The 21,686-nt window shown below is 46.2% G+C and overlaps 1 protein-coding gene across 1 annotated transcript in view; it reads right to left on the bottom strand.

Moving 5' to 3' along the window:
• Slit3 (slit guidance ligand 3) overlaps positions 1–21,686 on the bottom strand; it is a 621,317-nt gene that overhangs the window by 104,750 nt on the left and 494,881 nt on the right. Inside the window, exons 11-12 of the mRNA XM_004637040.1 lie at positions 17,726–17,797; positions 12,297–12,368 (exon numbers count right to left, since the gene is read on the bottom strand). Of these exons, the coding sequence (XP_004637097.1) occupies positions 12,297–12,368; positions 17,726–17,797 (144 nt within the window). The remainder of the gene's footprint in view (positions 1–12,296; positions 12,369–17,725; positions 17,798–21,686) is intronic.

Genomic DNA, 21,686 nt, shown 5'->3' with positions numbered 1-21,686 from the left:
GTAATTACCAGCAGAGAAGGGGCCGTGCGTGCAGCAGCGGCCGTGGCTGCAGAGCTGGCAGTACTTTGCTTTGCAGCCGTGAGCTCCTGCTGCAGTATGGAAGGAGACATTTCTGTGCCCATCTGAACTCTGAGCACCTTTGGGCTTCCCACTGCCTGTCACCATGGACACTGCTGCATGCGCCTATCACCTACAGCCTTCTTGAGCACCCGCAGGCACTGAGGAAGCCTTGGTATGCCAGCTTGTGTGCTGCACTGTCTGTTTTAGGATTCTGAGCTTGCAGGAGCCAAAAGGAAAAAAAGGAGAAATCACTTTGCACAATTGTTTCAAAGCTTTAGTTGATTTACCAAGAGCAATTTTGATTTAGAGAACTCTTTTGGATCACTGATGTCATTGGCAATCTGATAAAAGTTATAGGGCATCCTCTCAGAGAAAAGTAGGTGTGTGTGCACACGCACGGATTCTTTCTTACACACACACACACACAGAGGACGGGCAGCCTCCTAGGATGACACCTTGGCCCTATGCTCTGTACGCAATCTCACTGCGCTCACAGCCCCCTGTTCTACCAGCGGCCATTCCCTTCCTCAGAAACCCACCCCTTGGTGGCCCTTGTCAGGGCCTCTGAACCCCCTCTTTGCCTTCTTTCAGCAAGGTCAGCTTCTCCTCCTGTCCTCTGCAAACCCTGCTTCTGCTGAGAGGCTTGCTCGGCTCACCTCGTCTCAGTAGGACCCAGCCCAGCCCCAGGACTGCCTGTTACTGCTGCTGTTTGTTTCCTTCCCAGGAACCTTCCTCACCTTGTGATTTAAGGCTATTTTCTTTTTTACCATCGGCCTCTTGCACAAGAACGTCAGCTCTGTGATGGCACAAATGAAATCTGTTTGTCCCTTTATGCCTATTGCTGATTCTTTAAGACAGCCCATTCCATACACCACACGGAGGAGGGCTCCCTCCCCTAATGTGGCACTGATGCCCTCATCAGCTGTCCCATCCACCATGGAGCTATTCTGCTGTGCTTTTAAGCCCTTTAGGTCTTCCCCGTCACCTCTCGGCAGTGCCATAGGAAACTGATTTTGAGCTGAAGCACTGGTCTAGCAGATGCCATGAGGGTCCTAGGACAGTTTTTCAGAATGGAGCAACTGAGGCAAGCAAATATGGGTGCTAAGAATTTTCTTTTCCAATCCTAGACTGACTAGTTATGTTCTTGAAAGTAGAGTAAAATCATTCTTCACCCTCTAGAATGAAAGTGTGTGTGGGGGTTATTGACCCGGAAGAGCAAAGATGCTGACTTCTGAAAACGTTGCTTTTCAAGGTGGAGAGTGACCCATGAGCTCAGCTCTGCAATGGGCTGCCCTGCCTCAGGAATCTCTCGGCGGCAGAACCCAGGAGCACCAGAGCCGGCGATGGTGGGCTGCCCAGGGGTGCTAAAGCATCATGCCACCTCTCCTCTGCTGTGGGTTCTGTCCTCGCAGTGGTCCCCTGTGTACCCTGCATGGAAGCAGCAGCTGTTGGCAGTGACAAGCGGAAGAAGAACTGCCTGTTTAATCTGGCTAATAATGGGCAAGGTCCCTGGGGTCCACACAGATGTCCTCCTGCCTCACACTGGAAAACAGCTCACGTTGCTAGAATACTCTCTTTGTTTTCCAAAGTGCTTTCTCGACATCCTATTATTCTTGAAATAACCCGGGCAGATGGGCAGTGCCGCTCTCACTGGTTACAGGTGAGGAAATGGAAGCTCGGAGTCTGATGGGCTTGTTCAAGGTCACTTCCTGGGAGCACCATGGAAGTCCTTATGGTAATGTGGGTCTCTAGAGGGTTCAGTTTCTTCTCTAGGAATCCTTGTCTACCCCACCCACCTGTCTAGCCCTTTTGCAGCATTTCCCCCCAAGAATTTCTTGTCCTCTCTGTATTAAATTATAGTCAAGGTCATTCTACTCTGGGGGCATTTGAAGGAGGATGTTGGAGAGCAGAGGCAGAGAGAAAAGTCAGAAGACCCAAGAGGGCCAAGCAAACAGGTCAGGAATGGGTTTGTCAAACATAGCATGTTTTTGTTTTGCTTTTTAAAAAATGAGTAATAAAGGCTTTTCTTCAAACCCTTTGAGTACATCATCTTGCAGGGAGATAGATATTGAACTGTTCATTAAAGAGGCCTGCTCTGCTTATCGGACGGCCTGAGGACACCCCGTTTTGGACCAAATTTCAACTCTACGAAAACACAACCTTCTCTGTGTTTTAAAGGATGATATATTGCATAACACACACACACATCCCTCCAAGATTTCTATTTTTTCTTGTAAAGAAAAATGTTTCCTCCCAAAAGTGAGAGCACAGGAGGCAGTTAGGGAGTGGCCGCACCCTTCAGGTGGAACATAGCCTTGTTTGGGCACACATTTTTCTCTACCTGTTACTGTGTATCCTTCACTACTCTAGTTTACCTTCTTTGCCTGAACAGGAATTTAAATTTGAGAACTTGGCCTGGATTTAGGAGCCCCTTCAGAACCCAGCTTGTGGGGACAAGGAGGACAAAGAGGATGGCCAAGGATACTGGCTAAGGAAGACAGCAACAAGGAGAGAAGAACAGCAGCGCAGACTCCTCTTCACGGCGCTTTCCAATGGAACGCGGCCTTAGAAGCCCTTACCTACCAGGCCTATAAGGAGCCTCCTTTTCTCTTCCAGGTGTTTCTGTTTCCCACCAGTCCTGGGGCTCTCAGATGTTAGAGCAGAGATACGGGGCTTCAAGACAACCTGGCTGCAGAACTACTAGGCGCAGAGCGCAGGGCACAGAGCGCAGGGAGCAGGGAGCCAAAGAAAGCAGAAGAGGGCACAGTCTCTTGGCCACTCGCCCTCTCCCAGGCTGTTCACCTCTTCAGGCAAAATACATGGGTATAGAGAGAGGTAAAGTTGAGCTGCTTGTGGAGAATGAGATGCTGAGGAGAGCCTCACTGATTCCCAGCATCAGCAAGATCTAACATCTTGCTCCTTCACCCTCTCTATCTTGGGAAGACGGATGTCAGCTATTCCTTCCATGGAAGGAGCTCGGAGCTATCTGGTCTACAGGTGAGAGCTGGGAGTTTTTTTTTTTAAAGCAATATATGGGGGCCAGGGAGATGGCTCAGTAGAATAAGCACTTGCCTGGCAAGCGCAAGGGCCTGAGTTTAATCACTGGTTCCACCAAAACAATTACAGGTTGACTATCCCTTATCCGAAATGCTTGGGACCATATGTTTTTGGGATTTCAGGTTTTTTGAGATTCTGGAGCATTTGCATATATTGCCTAAGGGTGAGCAAAATATACAGTGAATGTTTAAATTTTAAAAAAATTATTACAGTAAAAAGAGATTTCCATGAATCTCCCTCCTAATCCTCCCCTTTCCTTGGGACACATTTATCTCATCGTTCTTGCCACTTTCTGAAGCAGTTCTGGAAGTTCTCTTTTGGGAGTGTCTTCAGGAGGTGTGATTCAAATGTGGAGACCGCTGCGGCCAAGCGACAGCCACTGGAAAGGCAAGCTCGTGTGTCAGCCCCCTCATTTAGTGGGCTGCAACCTGCAACTTCGGCCTCTTCCCCCAAATCGAAATGACCACAAAAAAGGTGAATGTTTTAGATTCATTCAGGACGGGGAAGCAGCCATGACAGAGAAACTAAACACAAAACAAGTTCTTCCCAAACTACAGCAACTAGCAAGAATGATAGGCTCAATGTGTTAGAAATGAGGGGGATCATTCTGAGGCTGTTTCGGCAATGTGTCTTTTACTGTAATAACTTTTTTTTGGAGACAGGGTCTTGCTATTAATTTCAGGTAGGCTTTGAACTCACTTTGTAGCCCAGGCTGGTCTCAAACTCATAATGATCCTCCTGCCTCAGCCTTCTGAGTGCTGAAGAAATTGTTAAAAAGGTAAACATTCACCATATTTTCCAATCACACCTCCTACAAAATGAGATATTTGTGAGTGGGACGCAGGACTAAATATGACATTCATTTATGGCTCATCTATACCATATACACATAGTCTGAAGACAGTCTTATCCCATGTTTTTAGTGCACCTACAGTTTCATTGTCACTTGCCAGAGGAAGTCAGCTGTGGAATTTTCCACCCATAGCGTCACATCAGTGTTCAAGAGGGTTCACACTCTGGAGTGCTTCTGCTTTTGGATCAGGGATGTTCAACCTGTAGTTGAAACGGGGCTTAGGAGTTTTCTTAAAAAAAGATTTTAACATAGGCCTCCCTATTTGACTAGAAAGGATGAGTCTCCCTCTTTGGTGAACTTCAGGATGCATCATCTGTCCTGGGTCTTCTCCCCTTGAGGAGCACTGGTGTAACTGCTGTGTGAAATAACAGTCAGTACTAGAGGCCACCTCTGGGTAGAAGGTCCCATGCCATGCACGTTCCTCAGCACTTCCCCTGAGCTGCCTCACTGAACCCTTGTGGCCGTGCTGTGATGATCCTTATTTTTCTTACAAGGAAACTGAGCACCACAGTGGTGACAGACTTGGTCAAGGTCACCCAGCAGTAAGGGAAACTCCAGCCCCCTTGATTTCAGAACTTGCTTTTCATCCAGCATCTATAATCTCTATATATTCCTTTTTCCCTGTTCCCTGTATCTGGGGAGTAGTTTTTTTTTTTTTTTTTTTTTTTTTTTTTGCCTTGTGATGTACCTAGGTATGCTTCAGGTGGTAGAAGGTGTGGTTGGGGGCTGGGGATATAGCTCGGTGGCATAAGTACCTGCCTGGCAAGCACAAGGTCCCAAGTTTGATCCCCAGTACCTCATGCCATGCTGATCTCAGAACCGGGCATGGTAGCACATGCCTATGGTCCTAGTACTAGGGAGGCTGAGACTGGAGTATCACTTTGTGTCTGAACTGTATAGTGAGACCCTGACCCTGCATCAAAAAAAAAATGTGGTTGGGTTAGGAAGACCCTGCTCAGCTCCCAGGAGTACGGAGGTATGAGAAGCCCTGTTAGCTCTTAGGAAGGCATTTCGGGTAGGGGTATTCATCAAAGTGTCATGGTACGAAGTGGCAAGCTCCTTACTGGGTGTACCACATTTGCATGGGTGCACCCGGTCCTGCTCACTTCACCCTGCATTTTTCTGTACTCTGGGAAGGCCAGGAGAAAACAGAGAGGCAGAGGAAATAGCACGCTTCCCATATGGTGGAATATTCTGGCTTACATCATTCTACAGCTATGAGGTATTCAAAACGAAAACTCTGATACCCCAGGGAGTCATCTGCCTGAGCTGTGGCTGCACCCAGGGAGCTGGGGGCTGGGGCCTATCATGCTCCCAACCACCTCTCCTGTCAGCAGAGCTGTGTGTCTTCTGGGACCATCTGTCCCAGGCCCACCTCCCAAAGGAGGTCATATGAATACAAAGAGGATCAGGCAAGGGGAACAGGTAATACACGCTAAACCCCTCTGCGGCTGGGCACTGGCCAGGTACCTACGCCTTCCAAATGTTAAGTTCCTTGACTGTTCTACAGCCTTACACAGGAAATGCTGTCCCTATGTGACAAATGATACTTCTGGAGCCAGACAGCTTAAACAACTTGGCATAGAGTTCCTCAGCCTGTATGTAAGTGGCAAGTTAATATCTATGCTGTCTTAGCCCACAGACTTTATTTCCTGACACCCAGCTCCTTCTCACTAAAGATTTTGGGAGGCTTCTAACACTGTGGAGGGAAGTGAAGGCCCTGTGTGTGTAACTGCTTTCGTCAACTCGTGCTGATTTTACAATAACACAAAACACGAAGAGCTGCACTCCCCTCAGAGTAGCTGAAGGGGAGTGGTGCATTGGAGAAGGGGCGTATCTACGTGTCATCTCTAAATGTATTTCCACACGTTTGTTCTGAGTTGTACCGCCTCCCACTCTGCTCCAAGCACCTTTAGCTTCCACATATGTTCTGTGTCAAGGGTATTAGCATTAGCACTCAGCCTGTTGACTACCCAACACCGTGATGCTTCAGAAAGATCATCCCTTCTAGGAGCACTGCCTTCAGGGAAAGCAGGGCAGGAAACAGATGTCACTGGGCATGAACTTGAGCTGGGGGAATGGAGCACCTGAACCTAGGCTAGGAAGGGCTCGCGTGACCCATGTTCTGCTAAGGCCTGGCCTGCCCTGACCAGAAAAGGCTCAGGAATTGTCATCACTCACGGCATCTTGCAGCTTCTTTCATTCATGGTCCAGAGGCATGGGAAGAGAGGCCACTGGAGGACAAAGAGTCCACTCTCATTTGTACAAAGGGCCCAGCATGACCAGTCTCCCTATGAAGGCCAGTAGGGCCACGGATCACTGTGTCCTCATCTTCAGCTACTTCCCTTGATTGCATACTATCCTCGTTGAGGTTCTCCTAGAGTTTGGAAAACACAAACACCTGGAGCCAAGTTGATGCTCAACTTCATTAAAATCACCTTGGCAACTCTAGCGCTTCACATGCTGATTGAGTGGCCCAGAGCTCTCTTCTGGGTAGCATTTATATACCTGGCCACGGGGCTACAGATGACACCTCTTTTTGTTCCTCCTCCTAGGGTGTTTGTCTGAAAATGACAAAAACACATTCTGAAGTCCAGAGTACAAGGTCTTTCCAGAAAACTGGTACTAAAGAAGAGTTCAGAAGATCTTTTTCTCAAGGGGCAGAGTTCTTCCACGAAAGATTCTGGAGTAGACAAGAACCTCACCCAGGTTCCTGTCAGGAGCGCAGCTTTTAGGACAAGGAAATCCTTGTCCTAAAACAAGCCTAGGAATCAGTTTCTGTCTTCTAAACACTCAAATAGAGACACATGGAAGAAGAAAGATAGTACCCATCTTCTGGCATAGCCCTTTCTCCAGTTCCTCCAGTGGGAGAAGGATTATTAAAGAATAGATCATAATGGTCTTTGTTACCAAGAAAAAGTATCTGCATGTCTCTGGAGGCATTTCCTGCCATCACAGGTGGGCATAAGCTCCGGTGAGGGGAGCTCTGGACCCATAAGCTTCAGGACAGCCAGTCATTAATACGCCTCCCTTTGCCTTTCTCTAGAATTAACCCTCTGCCATGCTGAATTTCTTTGTCCATTAAATGTAATAACAACTCTCTTGTCTTAGAGCATTGTTCTCATCCTTCCCCTACTAAATATGGGGATTATTTTGGCCATCATGAACCTACTAAGGCAGGATAGGGGAAGCAACCTAGGGGCTCCCAGAGTTACAATATGGAGGAAACTGGACCCTAATCAGGGTCTTCTCGGGGCTGCAGATGGGTGCTTTGGGCCATGTGCTGCTAACCAATCACAGGAGAAGCTCTCTAAGTCCCACCCAGGGGCAGAGACAACATCCCTTCTCTGCTGATCATGGCTGTACTGTTGCCATGGTGACTCCTGATGCCAAGGAGACAGAGGACATGGCATTGCATGTAACTGGGTGGCCTGCCTACAAAGCAAGACCTCCTCCACTCCAGAGACACAAAGAGGGTGAAGGGTCCCAGCGAAGCCAGGAGGTTTTTCATTGTTGTTGTTGAAGGAATCAATAACAAGAAGGCACCTGAGACTCTGAGATCAGAGAGGGAGCACTAATCCCTGGCTATCAGGAGATCATAAGATGTGGGTTGTCATGGTGTGGCTTAGCCATTCCCTCCCACCAAGGTATTAGGGTGGTCACTCCCCTAATAGCTTCCTTCTTGGTGATTAATGAGTCCTTCAAGAGGGGGCAAACCATTCACTCATGGACCAAACCTAGGGTTCCCAGGACTTAGGCCTCCCCAGGGATTTCCGTAGGCAATGCCAGGTTCCTGAGAGAAAGAACTCTTTGCCTGGGAGTGCACCCCCAATTGATGCTGTTCCTGCTGCCAGAGGGAACTCTGGTCACGCCACCCCAGCTAATTCTTGCATGAATGTGCTTATGCTTTCCAACTCCTGCAGCAGGAGCCTGCTGGCTCCAGGGTCCCCTATTGCAGGGTTCAGAGAACACATTTATGGGGGTTAACATAGAGTGGGGAAGGTCCATGAAGGCAGCAGCTCATGATGGACACTGAGGTGTAACAGAGGAACTGATTCAGAGTCCCTTTATGAGCTCCTTCTCCTTGGGCTAGTGAGGAACTCTTGTTCTCTGTATTATACTAGCTCTGCACATCTTCCCACGACCAGGTCTGAAGAAGTCTCCTGAAGGATGCATTGTGGCTAAGGGCATTGGCTTCTGAGCCTGGAAGCCCAGGTTCTAATCCTGGCTCAGTCACTTCTGTGCTGAGTGCCCACAGTCATTTTACTCAGCCCTTAGTTTCCTTTCTTTAAAATAGGCCTTGCAGTACCTTCCCCTACACATTATTGCAAAGACAAGCTGAGATGCTGTGTATACAGCTGTGTAGTACACGTTCTGGCGCCTACCAGTGATGCAATAAATGTTAGCAGCCATGATTAGGAGCAGCAGTAAGTAGTTCATGCGAAACAGCTGGTGAGGGAAAGGGAGTTATATGGAGTGAAGTTTTGTTCGGTGCTCTGTAATTGGCATGCTGCTTGGCAAACTCTGAGCCCCTCTAACGGTTTTGTCTGCCTTCCAAGAAAATTGAACAACAGGTGTCTGGGTTGTCTTAACTTACTCCAGCCCGGAGGCAGTCTGGTTTGTTTTAAAACCTCCTGCAGTAGGTTTAAAAGCTTCCACCTCAAATGGCCACCCCACCTGAGTCACTTTCCTGTGTACACTGTATAATCAGTGGGCGCTACAGGAAGACCTGATTCCCAGGGGAAGCTGTAAGCCATAGCGTGCAGCTGTTCACTGCAGGAGCCCAGTGACATGTGGACTGCTCTTTCTGCTTTGGGAAGAGTGGGCTCTGAACTATGAGATGGGACCAGAGGGGATGTTCCTGGCTGCCATGGAGATGGTCACCACCTCCACAGTTGTCCTAGGAGCTCAGGAGCCTGAGTGGGGAGAGTGATGGAGGGAATGAAATGGGCTGGGTGCTTCCAACCTTGGCTTCCCAGGTGCCTTCGTGTGAGATATTTCAGTTCCAAACACATGTCCTGCTGTCCCAATGGGTGCACAATCCACTTCCTAGCAACCTGTTTTAAGGGGCGAAGCTGACAGAGTCTCCTGAGTTCTCAAAAACAGTAAGCGCTGGTAGCAACAAAAACAGAATGTGTGTTTCTACAATGAGTGGCTGCAGGAACTGAACCTCTTCAGGATCGATTACAGGGAGATACTCGCTATTTTCAAACATGCAAAGGTGACAGCTGACTTTTCTGAGTTTCCCAGGAGCTAGGATGGAGGTTTAGTATAAGAAAGAGTGCTCTAAATCCTAACAGTGCAGCAAGGGTTCATTCATCACAGAAATCATCTGCGAATGAGTGACGAGTGACAGGAGAGGGCATTTGGTGGAGGGTGGAATTAGGAGATCCTGCACCAGCTAGGTGAAAATTATGTGTGGATCTCTGAACTGTAAGATCTTGGAACTGGAGCTAAAGGAGGTAGACATCATGTGGCTCCAGAAGATGGCATTACATCTGGTGGCATCTCCTGGGATCACAGGAGCATGTCTTTGTAGATTGATCCTCTGTAGCTTCTGCGAGATCCTGGGATATCCTGTTAGGAGGGTTGGCCCCCAGGGAAAGGTGCCATGACCCTTCCTGCTAAGCACACACCGGACAGCATGTTCAGACAGTGGAGAAGTTCAGAGACAGAAGGGGAAAGGCAGGACAACCACCTGCAATGCGCCCACTCTGTCACCAGTGGCACTACCACAAATGCCAGAAAGAAAACATCCAGGAGCATACGTGGGGCAGAGACAGCTGGGCTTTATGATGGGTCAACCATCTGAGAGATTGAAAAGGAAGAAAAAAGCCAAACCTCTTATAGAGAGCCTCTGAGTCAAAGGACAGGAAATTAGCCAGACTACCAGGTTATTCTAATTAGAGATTTCTTATCAGAGCGTCTCCAGTCTAACAGAGAAAATCCAATCTATAGCCGGCTGAACACTAAATTAAGTCTAATCAGGACCTGCTTTCCAATTGCTCACCAGCAGGTCAAAGCCAATGATGGCTACTCAAGCCTGAGTTGCCAATTCTTTCTGGAAGTAAGCCTGCTTGAGTTGTGTCAACTCCTCGTCTTGACTGAGGGCGGGACTTTGTCATTACCCCTAGCCTGCCAGTTCCATCTGCTCCAGTGAGTGCAGTTCACCTGGAGCTGTCTTCCTAGCCCAGACCAAATCCTACTGGTTTTATGTGTGTGTGGCCCATTTCCTTTCTTTAAAAATATGCCCTTATAGAATCTTCAATAACACTAGTCACTAATGCCCATGTGATGTCTCCTTGGCGTGTACAAGGGCACAAACACACAGATGATAAAAGCGAATCCATGCCAGCCTGGCAGGACACAGCACCCTCCAATCTACCTCCACGTGGCTGCCTTTGTTATTCTTCTTCCAGGGGATTAATGGCTCTAGTTAACCAGCCTTGTGGAAGCAGTTATAACTTACAGTTTCTTTGCCAGGAGCAAAGAATGCCATCTGTGAAACTCCCAGCTCCCTGTAGAGCCCTAGCCTGTCGCTGTGAAACACTGGCTCAGAGACTCACCAAGGGCTAAGACCTCTGAGTAAGAATGTGTCCACACAGAGACACACGGAACCAAACAGACCCGGAGAGAGAGGCAGGGAGATGCAAAGAAAGCGTGCTCTGTCTCTCTGGCTTTTATTTAGTGTTACCAAATAAGCCTGACTCTTGCTATGATAGATTTGCTGCCCAGAAACTTGCTGGGCATTTCATCCCAGCATGATTCACATTACTGTGTCATCCGGGAAGAATGTGTTCAGGGCTGAGTCTTAAAGGACGTGAGAAGGGTAGCGAGTAAAGATGTGAAGGTTGGAGAAAAGTCCTAGTTTTTCAAGAAGAGTGGCAGGAGCCAACCGCATTGGGTTGTCCCATCTCCTTTCCTCTCTGTTTCTGCCTTTCCCTTCCATTTGAAGCCCCAGCTGCACTCCCCAGCCTGCAGACTTACACTGGGTTCTTTTATTTTTTGCTTTTTGAAGGATTTTAAAAAATATTTTAAAAAGAGAATAAAAAATAGTAAAAAAAACCCATTAGAAATGATACAGAATTTCACTAAACAAAATAGGAATCCAACCATGGCTGTCCCATTGCATCTTGCTGTCTTTAGATTATTTTTTTCAGATGACTTGATTTGCACTGGGTCCTTCATACTTGCACATGGGAGGCAGAGAGGCCTCTTCCTTACTGCCTGGGACTTGATGTTAATTTTAAAACAGTAAGACAGATTGACACAGACAGGCCTGTCTGTACTCAGATGCGCACCTCTGCAAACATCTCCTAAATCACAAGATCACAGAAGTGCTACTCAACCTTCCACATCTATTTTGCTGTGTGATGGAAGGCGAGTCATCACCTCTCTGAGACCCGATACAGCGGAGCCTCGATTCTTGACCTTAATTCTTTTTTTGTTACAACCAGAATCATGGAAAGAATTAAGGTCATGAATCGAGGCCCCGCTGCATTCTCCATTGCTCAGAGGATACTCAAGATCAATTTCTAATGTCAACAGGGAACTGTGATGGTCCCAGAGGGGACATGCATAAGTAGGCACTGGCATGCACCCATGCACATGCGTACACACACACACACACCGACATTACTTAATCATGCACCAGAATTGACTCTGCCCTCATCATAAAATGTTAAAATATACCACAAGCTAAATTCTTTTCTTCCCATCTTCACATCAAATATCTTCAAACATTTAAGCTCAAATGTCCAGAATGAAATAGATGTAAATAAATAATCTCAGAGCTTAAAATTCAATGCAACAACTCTTTAAATTCATTGAACACTTCCCCTCTTAGCCCTATGTTGCCCAGATAGAGTCACCCTGTGACTGATGCTGCTCTGCTCTGTAATCATTGCACCCCACCTGGAATTTTTCTTCAAGGTCAGATCTCTAGCAGCAGCTCTGTTGTCGTGTTCATGTTAGAATTAAGCCTGGGATTATTAGAGGTCCCTAAATCTTAGCACACTTGTGCAAGACACAGCCTTTTGAAAGGTACATCTTTCTTAACCAGTCGTTCCTGATTTATCCCTGGGCCAGGGTTCAGAATCATACCATGAAGGCCTGTGTACAGTGACCTCTGCCTCCCTCTGCCAGTTCTCCCGCCCTCCATCCATGTAAAAGGGGCAAAGCAGGTAAGAGGTGGACAGCCCAGAAGTTTCCGTTTCCCTGTAGTGCACATAATGTCAAAGAACTCTCTAGAGCTTGGGTCCACATTTTCAGGCAAGAACCTTCAACCAGTCCCAGAGATGCAAACAGTGACAAGGTGACTACTCACAGTAGCTGCAGGGACACCAGCCCGTCAAACAGCCCCTTGGCGATCTCGGTGATCTTGTTCCCATACAGAACTCTGGAAGAGAGCAGATGACAGTAGTCACCATGATGGGAGGGTTCCAGAGCCCACACATGGAAGAGGTCATTGCCTCTGTCAGTACCGGGTGCATGATCTTGGGCCACCTCCTTCCTTGGCCTGCCTCATCCTTTCTCCTCATCATAAGACAGAGTCAGGCAAGGGCAGCCCAGGGCTGGAGGGGCAGGCTGTCCCAGAAGCAGGAGAGATGGGCTCCATCCTGCTTGGCTCCCGGGCAGCCTGGCCCAACGCATCATCCACAGCAGGAAGCAGCAGCCCCTTGGCAGTGCCTCCCTGAGCTACAAATGTGACTCAAACTCCAGCAATAAATAAGCATGTGGGAGGCTGGCCAGCTCTGTGCCTTCGATGGGTATTGATCAGGCTGAGCCCAGCCGACGGAATGTTTCTTTTTAATATCCCATTGAATCCTAGGAATTCCTGAGCTTAGTCCTTTAATCATCCATCTAGACAGGGCTCTAGAGGCCCGGGGGCCTCTGCAGATGGCTCAGGGACTGCTAAGTCAAAGACTGGCTTGCAGGAAGAACTAAGAATCTTCAATTTCCTTCTCCTTTCTCATGCTTTAAAATCCAGGGGACCAAGAACCCAGAACACCCTTGCCCTGCTCTCTGTTTCAGGCTTACATTGTCCCTCACAACTGTATCTGCTCTTCATAGGCCTCATCTTCGAGGATGTATAAGGCCTGGGAGGAAAGCTCCTGGCCTAGAGTCCAGTGGCTCTCTGGACCTGGGCCTTGTAGACTTTCTGCATAGCAACCGTGAGGCGCTTCTGGCCTCTCTGCTTCTCTCCAGAGTGGACCTGGCTGTCTCTTGGGTCCAGTCTTTTCTCCAATCAAGGAACTGTACTAAAGAAAGTTGGGTTAGTTTGGTTTTGTTAAAAATCCTCTCTAGGGGCCCTAACATGTATGAAATGAACGCATTATTGAATTCCCACTTGGATCACAAATGCTGGCTGTGATACTCATTTGAGGGGGCAAAATATTAGGATGAAGAAATGGTAAATGGGAGTGATAAACCAAATCCCCCATCTCAGACACCACCAGGAGCGAAGAGCAAGCATCTCCAGCTGCCTGCGGGTGTGTTTCATTAATGTTTCAACAAATTAATGACTAAATAGGAGGCAGCATGATGGCTCAGGCTCACATTTGTAATTCATATTAATGTCCCACTGTTCATGGTGCCAAATGTAGTAATGCCACTGTCTGCTCATCTCAGTGGATGTCAGAATTCTGAGTGTGGCAGAGGCGGGTGAGCTGGTAGGGCTGGGAGGCTTGGGACAGGGGGTCCTCATTCCACCAGTAGTGCTCAGATGGGGCATCTCCAAGCATCCTGGATCACCTCACATGCCCATGCACCCATCTGAGGGACGCCAGCATGTGATTCTCCCTGACTTCCACCCCAGGGCCTGGCTTAACTATCTTCCTGTAAGTCTGAGCCCCAACATTTCTCCTTGGGAAGACTTCTAGATATTTCTGTGAGTATTTTTCATCACCTGTTAACTCTATTATTATTTCTTTAAAGTATTTTTTTATTTTTATTTTTTTAGAATATGCTTTCCTTTAATTTCTGCTTTAAAAGTAAAGCATAGTAAGTATTAAGCTTTACATTACTGTTGAAAGCCTTTTTTTTTCTCCATAATTTTATTGATAGTTTCAAATCAAATTGGTAGGACAGTTTCAATAATTAACACGTTGCATACATTCTTCCTAGTGGTTAATTGCTGTACTAGATGCGGACGTGATAACCTATTTACAAACACCATTAGAACAAATCGCTCTATTCATTAAGAGAATGTAACTATATATCTATCCCAACCACTTTGAATACACAGATACAAAATGGACATTCATCTGTATTCCCTTTTTTTGTTAAGTTCCATTATTTGAATATTATAGGTGTGTGAACTCAGCAAAATATTCTAAAAGAGTCCAGTAGCCCATAATAGTATTAGGTCTTCTGCTTGACTGGCAATGTCAGAAATTGTTGACCTGAGTCGCCCACAACTCAACATTACAGCATAGCTTTACTTCTTACATTTCATTTTTATACTTATCTGCTGGATGGTTAAGACCAAGGTAAAGCAGGACCTATGCAACAAGAGTTGGAGCTTTTGGGTCTGATAAGGTCAGTGAAATCCTCTCAGGATTTATCCTAAGATCCTATACATAAGATTGTAGAACCTTTGTCGGTGTCAGCCATGTGGATGAATCACGGCCATTGCTTGGCCAATGTGCTCTCTGTGAAAGCCTGAGAGAATGTTTTCTCCCCATGTGACTCTCCTTAGGCACGCTCTACGTCATTGATCACTTTCCTCTTTGGCCCCATAATCTTCTTGATCAGAAAATTTGGGACACTACAGAGTTCCATGACATTACAGTACAAGTTCTCATATGTCCTGAGTCTTAATTGACCTTGGAAGGCTAGGTCCAAAATGTTGGCTTATCTTTCAGCCCTCCTTTTTCTTTAATTTTGGTCTGTAAACTTAGGTTGTTAACCATCCAGAAGACAAGCTTATTGTTATTACCATACAACCTAGGCTGTTAAGCTTAACCTTGCTATCTGTCTGCATATCAAACATCTTAGTTGTAATATGGAACAGGTATTTTTATCAAGCATTGATATGTTGAACTTTAAGTTCCTACAAAACATGATAAAAACATTTAAAAATTAGAATATATTTTAAAAATAGGTATAAAGAATTATATACTTATGTTTACACATAAGTGCAAAAATCTAACCATATACAAACTTGAAGCAGGACAGTTCCACAATATTCCTTTTCCTGTCTCTTGCTTTCATTCACCACCCCCTTCTTTTTGAACAACCATCTACCTGAGAGACAGCATAGCAACAACTGGCATGTCATGGCAAGCAGCCTGTATTCAGAAGACCAGAATGACAGGCACTCCAAGCATGAAACTACTATTACAGATTACCATCTGCAGTGCAGTTGCTTATTTCACAGGTATCAGTATATATAGTTAGTCAGGGTGAGAATATTTCCAATTAACTGCTAGATTCAAAAATCTTCTGGAGATGCTCAGGATCATTGCCTTGCCCGTCTTCTACATATAACTGTATGGCTTGACATTGTCATGTTTCCTAGCTCTTCTCCTTTCCCTTAAAGTATTTATTTTTGCATTATTTTTATATTTATTTATTTTTAACTTTTATGTCACTCTAACAACTCTCTTGAACTTAGGTTCCATGAGTATGGTGACAGTATGGATTTGCTCATGGCTGGGTCCCTAAAGTCAAAGATCCAACATGTTTGGCACAATAAATATCTGTTGAATGAATGAATGAATGAATGAACAAACAGGTATCAATCAGGTAAGGCTCTCCAGCTCTCTAACGGGCCGTTTCTGAGCTGGGATTGGATGAGTGAATATTCAACTCTCAGATCCATTGTCTTTCTAGTTCACTGCTACATTCTTTGTGTACTGTGTACACTGCTTAGTACACAATAGGCATCTCCTGAATTGATGGGAGAATAAATCATGGTGAGAGGCAGTTCCCTTCAGCAATGCTCAATATGTATATGAGAACCGAGTGGTGGCATGGCAAATTCATGTTCGGTAACTACATTTTGAATTTCTTTTCCTGTACACATTCCAGTGTCTTTAGACTGTCCCTAAATTGCAGCGGAGGAAAAGCAGACAAAGGGGATGGGAAGAGGAAGGTGTGGAAGGCTAGAGATAGGATACGGTGGCAGGCGGTTGCCCTCTCCCTTTTTGCCTGTGATCTTAGGCACAATAAGCAGACACTAATCTCACACACAGTCCTGTCTTTGATATCCCGGCCAGATGTTCTTTTTGATAAATGAAACTAATTTACTCCGCGGGCATCAGACAACAACTGAATCAGAGACTTCTCTGTCCTCAGCCCCTGCCCAATGGCATGGAGCCAGGGAGCAGGGCAAGGAATGCATCCCTGTTCTCTGCCCTTTCACGCATCAGGCAAACAGGTCACATAGAGAAGCAAAGTGTCCCCAGCTTGCCTCTGCCATCTTCCTTGCTGTCTCATAGCCTGGATGTAGGGAACTGGCCACTGGATGACTTAAAACAGGATCAATTAATGAAGACTTTACTGTAGCTTACTTACATTTGACTTTCCACATTATATCAAGAGTTTCCAAAGCATGGAGATTAAGAGCACAGGTTCTGGAGCCAGATGCTGTGGGTCCACGTGCTGCCTCTCCCACTTATTACTGGTGGCTTTGGATAGTTCCATTTACTTCTTTTAACATGATTTTAAAATAGTCATATGCTAGGTACACTTCAAGGTACCAGGAATACAGGCAGGCCGAAAGCAGATAAGGAGCTTTGGTTACTCACTTTCTTTCTCTGCCAAAGAGAGTTAGTAGCTTGTCTAGTTTAGGTTGTTGTGAGAATTACACCCATTGAGACTCCTAGAACATAGCCAGCTGTGGCACTATATGCCTGTAATCCCAGCACTCTGAGAGGTTTAGGCAGCAGGATTGCACGTTCATGCGCAGCCTGGGCATCTTTGAGTGAGGCCTTGTTTTAAAATTTAAAAAAAAAATTTAAAAAGGGAGGGGGATGTAGCTCAGTGCAAAGGCCCTGGGTTCAGTCCCCAGTACTGAAATATAAGAGAAAACAAAACAGTAGATTCCTGGAACAGTACAGTGGTACACAGTCAGTGCTCAATAAGTGCTACTGACCATTGCTGTCACGGTAAGCAAGATCACTGAATGTGCTAGGTGGGGAAGATGCCACTGTCCCCACTTTTCTGCACATTTGGAGAATGTTCACAGGACTTCTGGATGCCCCCTAGTGAGCCACCTGGGAAATCAGAACCCAACTGCACACCTTGCTGCCCCCGGTGGCTCCAGTGGGATGCCTACAGGCTTCCAAATCAAAAAATGGAGGGGAACAGGATGGAGTCTCTGTCTTCTTAGGACAAGGCCACGAAGTTGGTTGGGAGAAAAAGTCTAAAAATTAGCAGAAGAAAATAAGCTCTTCTTTTGCCAAGGACACATATACAACTGGGAAGCAAAGGGCTCTCAGCGATAGACACACATTACCATTCTCGCCTCTGTCCTCCCTAGAGACAGCACAGCTGTGGTTATGGGGGAGGGAGCATGGGTAGGGGCAAAGATGCATTCGAATTAGAAACCAATAACTGGGAGAGCTGCTGGGCACTTAATCGATAAAAATAATGCATTTGAGTTGTAGAAATATTCCTCAAGATCAATTTCCCCTGAAGAAATATTCATTTCTTTTACCAGGTTGCCACATGTGTGTTAGGGAACAGAAAGCCTTGAGAAGCCCGCTCTGGAATAGGTGGGTGCCCTTCCCCCATCCAGACCCCACTTACAGCGATGTGAGAGACTTCAGGCCCTGGAAGGCATCTGGAGCTATGTCCGATATCTGATTCTTGCTGATATCTCTGAAAACATTAATGGGAGAGTCTGAGAATGTAGTCTGAAGGTGATAATAGCCACCCCTACGTGCAAATTGAGCAGAGCATGTATTCAAAATGGAGAGGATTAATTGATCAATGATGCAATTCTTTTACTCTTTGCACAAAAGAAGGCACCTGTACCATTCATTTCCACTGCCTGGTAACAACGGCCATGAAATTGGTGCCATTCCGCTTGGGTTTCAATGGTCACTCATCCATGGCACCATCGCTCCAGGACATGTGGGTCTCATTTTGTAGGGGTAAGCCTGTCTCTTGGGGCTTTGTGATAGGTCTAGTTATCGATCAGTTAGTGACACAGATCAAACAGGAACCAGACTTTCAGGCCAGGGTTCCTTTAAGCAGTGCCTTTTTGTCTTATGCCTCAGCAAATGCCTACTTATCTCCCAGGAAGATCTGAGTCAGTGACTCCCCGGTGAATTTGCTTCCTGACCTACAAGGAGTTTGGGGGCAGGGAGCTAAACCTCTGTCTGGTTCCATACGTCCACGGGATGTATGACATCAGCACATCGCAGGATTCTCAAGGGACACCTTGGAGATATGGCTTTGTCACTGGCTACCCATGTTCCTCACTTTGACGTAGGTCCAGTGAGGTGACAGTGTCTGGGGTTTTAGATAATATGTCTGAGAAGGTGTCACGTGGCAGAAGGATCACTGGCTATGAGGGGGCTAACCTGGTCTTATGGGTCAGAGCAACCTCTCAACCCAGCTCCTTGACAGAAGCCCTGGACTGTGCATTTTCAGCACTCCAGGGACCCCTGAGAACTGGCCACTGGCTCTTGTTAATGGCCCTTCATTCTGTGAGGAGATTCTCTCCCTCAGAGTCATTAGTTTAGGGCTGGCCTTTGGGCTTCCATCACTCCAAGGAGAGATGCTCCAATTTCCTGTGACAACAAACCTCTCCAGTTCTTTTTCTTTAACAAAATAAATCAATGTCTCCTTGCTTTTTTTTTTTTTTTTGCTAGAGAGGGAGAGCTAGGGTCCTTGCAGGTCAACAAGGAGGAGACAAGTGGATACTGAGAAGGGAGCAAAACCAAGCAAGCTGTAAGCAGTTGCCTCCAGTGAGAATAGACACCCAGCCCCAAGTGCACACGAGGAACATTATTCTTGAGACTATTCCCTCCATCTCGCTGCCTTGGCAAGGGCAAGGGCCTTGGTACCACCTTGGGGCTGGACCTCTGCTCCTTTCCCTCACCATTCCCAAAGCCTGTAATTTGAAAGATACTTCACAGGTTAGGGCCTCTTCTGCACAGCCGTCTGGTTTATCTCTTTAGCTGGCAAGATCGCCTCTAACAAATCCACAGATTGAGCTCACAAACTCGTCAGCTTACACTGGGCTTTTCTTCAGCGCTCCGTTTTTGTATAAGGGTCTTAACAAGCAAATACCCCGGATTATCCTAATCTTGCTCACCCTCTGTATAGCTGCCTAGAAGAGGATTGTGGGCAAGCAAGCAAGATTTGCACAGATCAGACTCTGGAGAGGGCCTGTTTTGACTCTTTTTCCCCCCTGGTCACTCATTGTCCCTTGAAGGTACTGAAACCTCTAGCAGGCAAGTAGAATCCTGTGGCCAGTGGGGAAGCCTGCTGCCTCAGATCTGTGAGGACACAGTTAGACTTTTGGCCTCAGCCTTTGCTATAGCATGAGGTGAGAGGTCTGAGGGCTTTGAAGATGATGGCGCCTGGAAATCAAAGCATTGGTTTAGCTGGGAATGCACCCTACAGGTTACCTTTTCCACCCAGGTTTGCAAATTGTCTGTCTGTCTGTCTGCCTGCCTGCCTGCCTACCTACCTACCTATCTACCTATGGTTATAACATGATGTTCGGAAATGTACCTTCATTGTAGATGGGTCAAACCAAGCTATTTCACTTACATATTACTCTACGTGTTCACGATTTACTCATAGGGAGACCATTTAAAATGGTCAATCAGCAATTTCAAGAATACAACCTCTGGTTGTTAGCAAGCGTCACCATGTCATACAACAGAGCTCTTGAATTTCTTTCTCCTGCCTAGCTGAAATGTTTTATCCCTTGGTCAACATCTCCCTAGTTTGGGTGGCTCTCACCTCTCCCAGAGACTCTGGGGCCTACCACCCTACTCTGCTTCTATGAGCTCTCATGAGTAAGTGAGATCATGTGGAATTCTTTGTCTTAATTCTTAATTCTGCAGGAAGGAGACAGTGTCCTGAGAGGCCAAGGACCTGGAGGCACAGGTGACTGGACAGAGTCATTCGGGTCCCAAGAGGGTATCTTAGTTTTCGGACTCTAAGCTCAAAGCTGCTGCTATCTCACCATAAGGAATACACAGCATGGTGGCATGGGACAGGAAGGCCTGAGCTGACCTCTGACCTCTACACTATCCTTTGCTGTTCACCATGAGGCAGTCCTAGAACTCACTTTGCACACTGTGGTCACCCCGATCAACAACTCTCAAATCTCCCGAGGGTGTTCTACAACTCATCCCTAGCAAGTTTGACTTGGTAGTCTGGAGTTTAAGGGGTGGAAATCTTCAGATCTGACAAATTTCCTGGACATTTTCATATAGAGGTCCCATGGATCTTACTTTAGGCTACAGTGGTTTAGGGTTGGATCAGCCTCAGACCTACCTCAGTCCCCTGAAGCTGTACCCTGGATGACCAAGAGTGGTGGTTTTTAAGATTGAGGGAGCAAATTCAACTGCATGTAAGAGTTAAATAGGAATGTACAAGATACTAGGAAGTCTTAGAACTGGGGAAGATCACTCTATCTAAGAGCAATGAAAAGAAATCTATACACCATCTGGCAAAACAACCCAGGTTTGGCTTCAAGGTGTCACAGCTAACAACTCTAGAAAACCAACCTGATAAAACCAGGCATTGGAGTGATCTCCAGTGTTTTCTATTCTTCCTCCAAAGGGCTTTTCTACTTCCATGGCAGTTTGTTTTTTAATCTGGGACTGATTATGTATGCATGAATACATGTATGTATGTATGCATGTAGGTGCATTCATGATTCAGTCCAGGGCCTCACACACTGTAGCCAAAAGCTCTACTGCTGAGATACCCCCCAGGCCTTTAATTTTTTTTTTTTAAAATTTTTTAGGTACTTGGGATCAAACTTGGGACCTTATGCTTGCTAGGTAGGTGCATATGTTGCTGAGCCCTGGTCCTAAAGTTTTGTTTTAAGGAAAGGTCTTTCTAAGTTGTCCAAGTTGGCCTTGAACTTGGGATCCTTCTATCTCTGCACCCTGAACAGCTGGAATCACAAGCATAGGCCATCAAGGTCAGATAATGGACTATTTTTTAATACTAAGGTGACCATTAGTAATAGGCAAAGACAGAGTCTATTCCTGGATAATTCATTTTTTAGAGAAGAGATAAGAACAGGATGTAGTTCAGACATAGCCCTGGGAGAAATTTCTTTTGTCAAATATTGGGAATAAAGCAATCATGGATAGCTAAGACAAATTCACATTTAGGAATTTGAAATCCATTATTGCTTAGGACTCTAATTTTCCCAAGGCATTAAACTTCCATCTGGGCTTCCGAAGTTCTGTTAGTCAAAAAACTTTAAGTGGGCTCTTTTCCCTACTGCCATCCCCTTGGGGGAAGCAAGGGCATCATAATAAATATTGGCAGCATCAGAAGTAATCAAAAATTAAATTCTCTTTCCAGGTCACGACAAGAGAAGGTCTTATGAATTTTGAATGCACCAATCGCGGCAATCCCTATAGGATGGAGAAAGGATGGTAAAACACAGCCAAGCTCTAAATTACCTGGACTTCACACAGAATTAGAGCAGTAACTTACATCATGCAAAAGATATAGGTTGGGGCAGTGACTGAACTTGTCATTTGTCACTGAAATTACTAAATGG

This window comes from Octodon degus, unplaced genomic scaffold, assembly GCF_000260255.1.
Source record: "Octodon degus isolate 3935 unplaced genomic scaffold, OctDeg1.0 scaffold00085, whole genome shotgun sequence".
NCBI classification, from domain to species: domain Eukaryota; kingdom Metazoa; phylum Chordata; class Mammalia; order Rodentia; family Octodontidae; genus Octodon; species Octodon degus.
The sequence above is the reverse complement of the archived record's forward strand: the minus strand, read 5'-3'. Positions and strand labels throughout refer to the sequence as shown.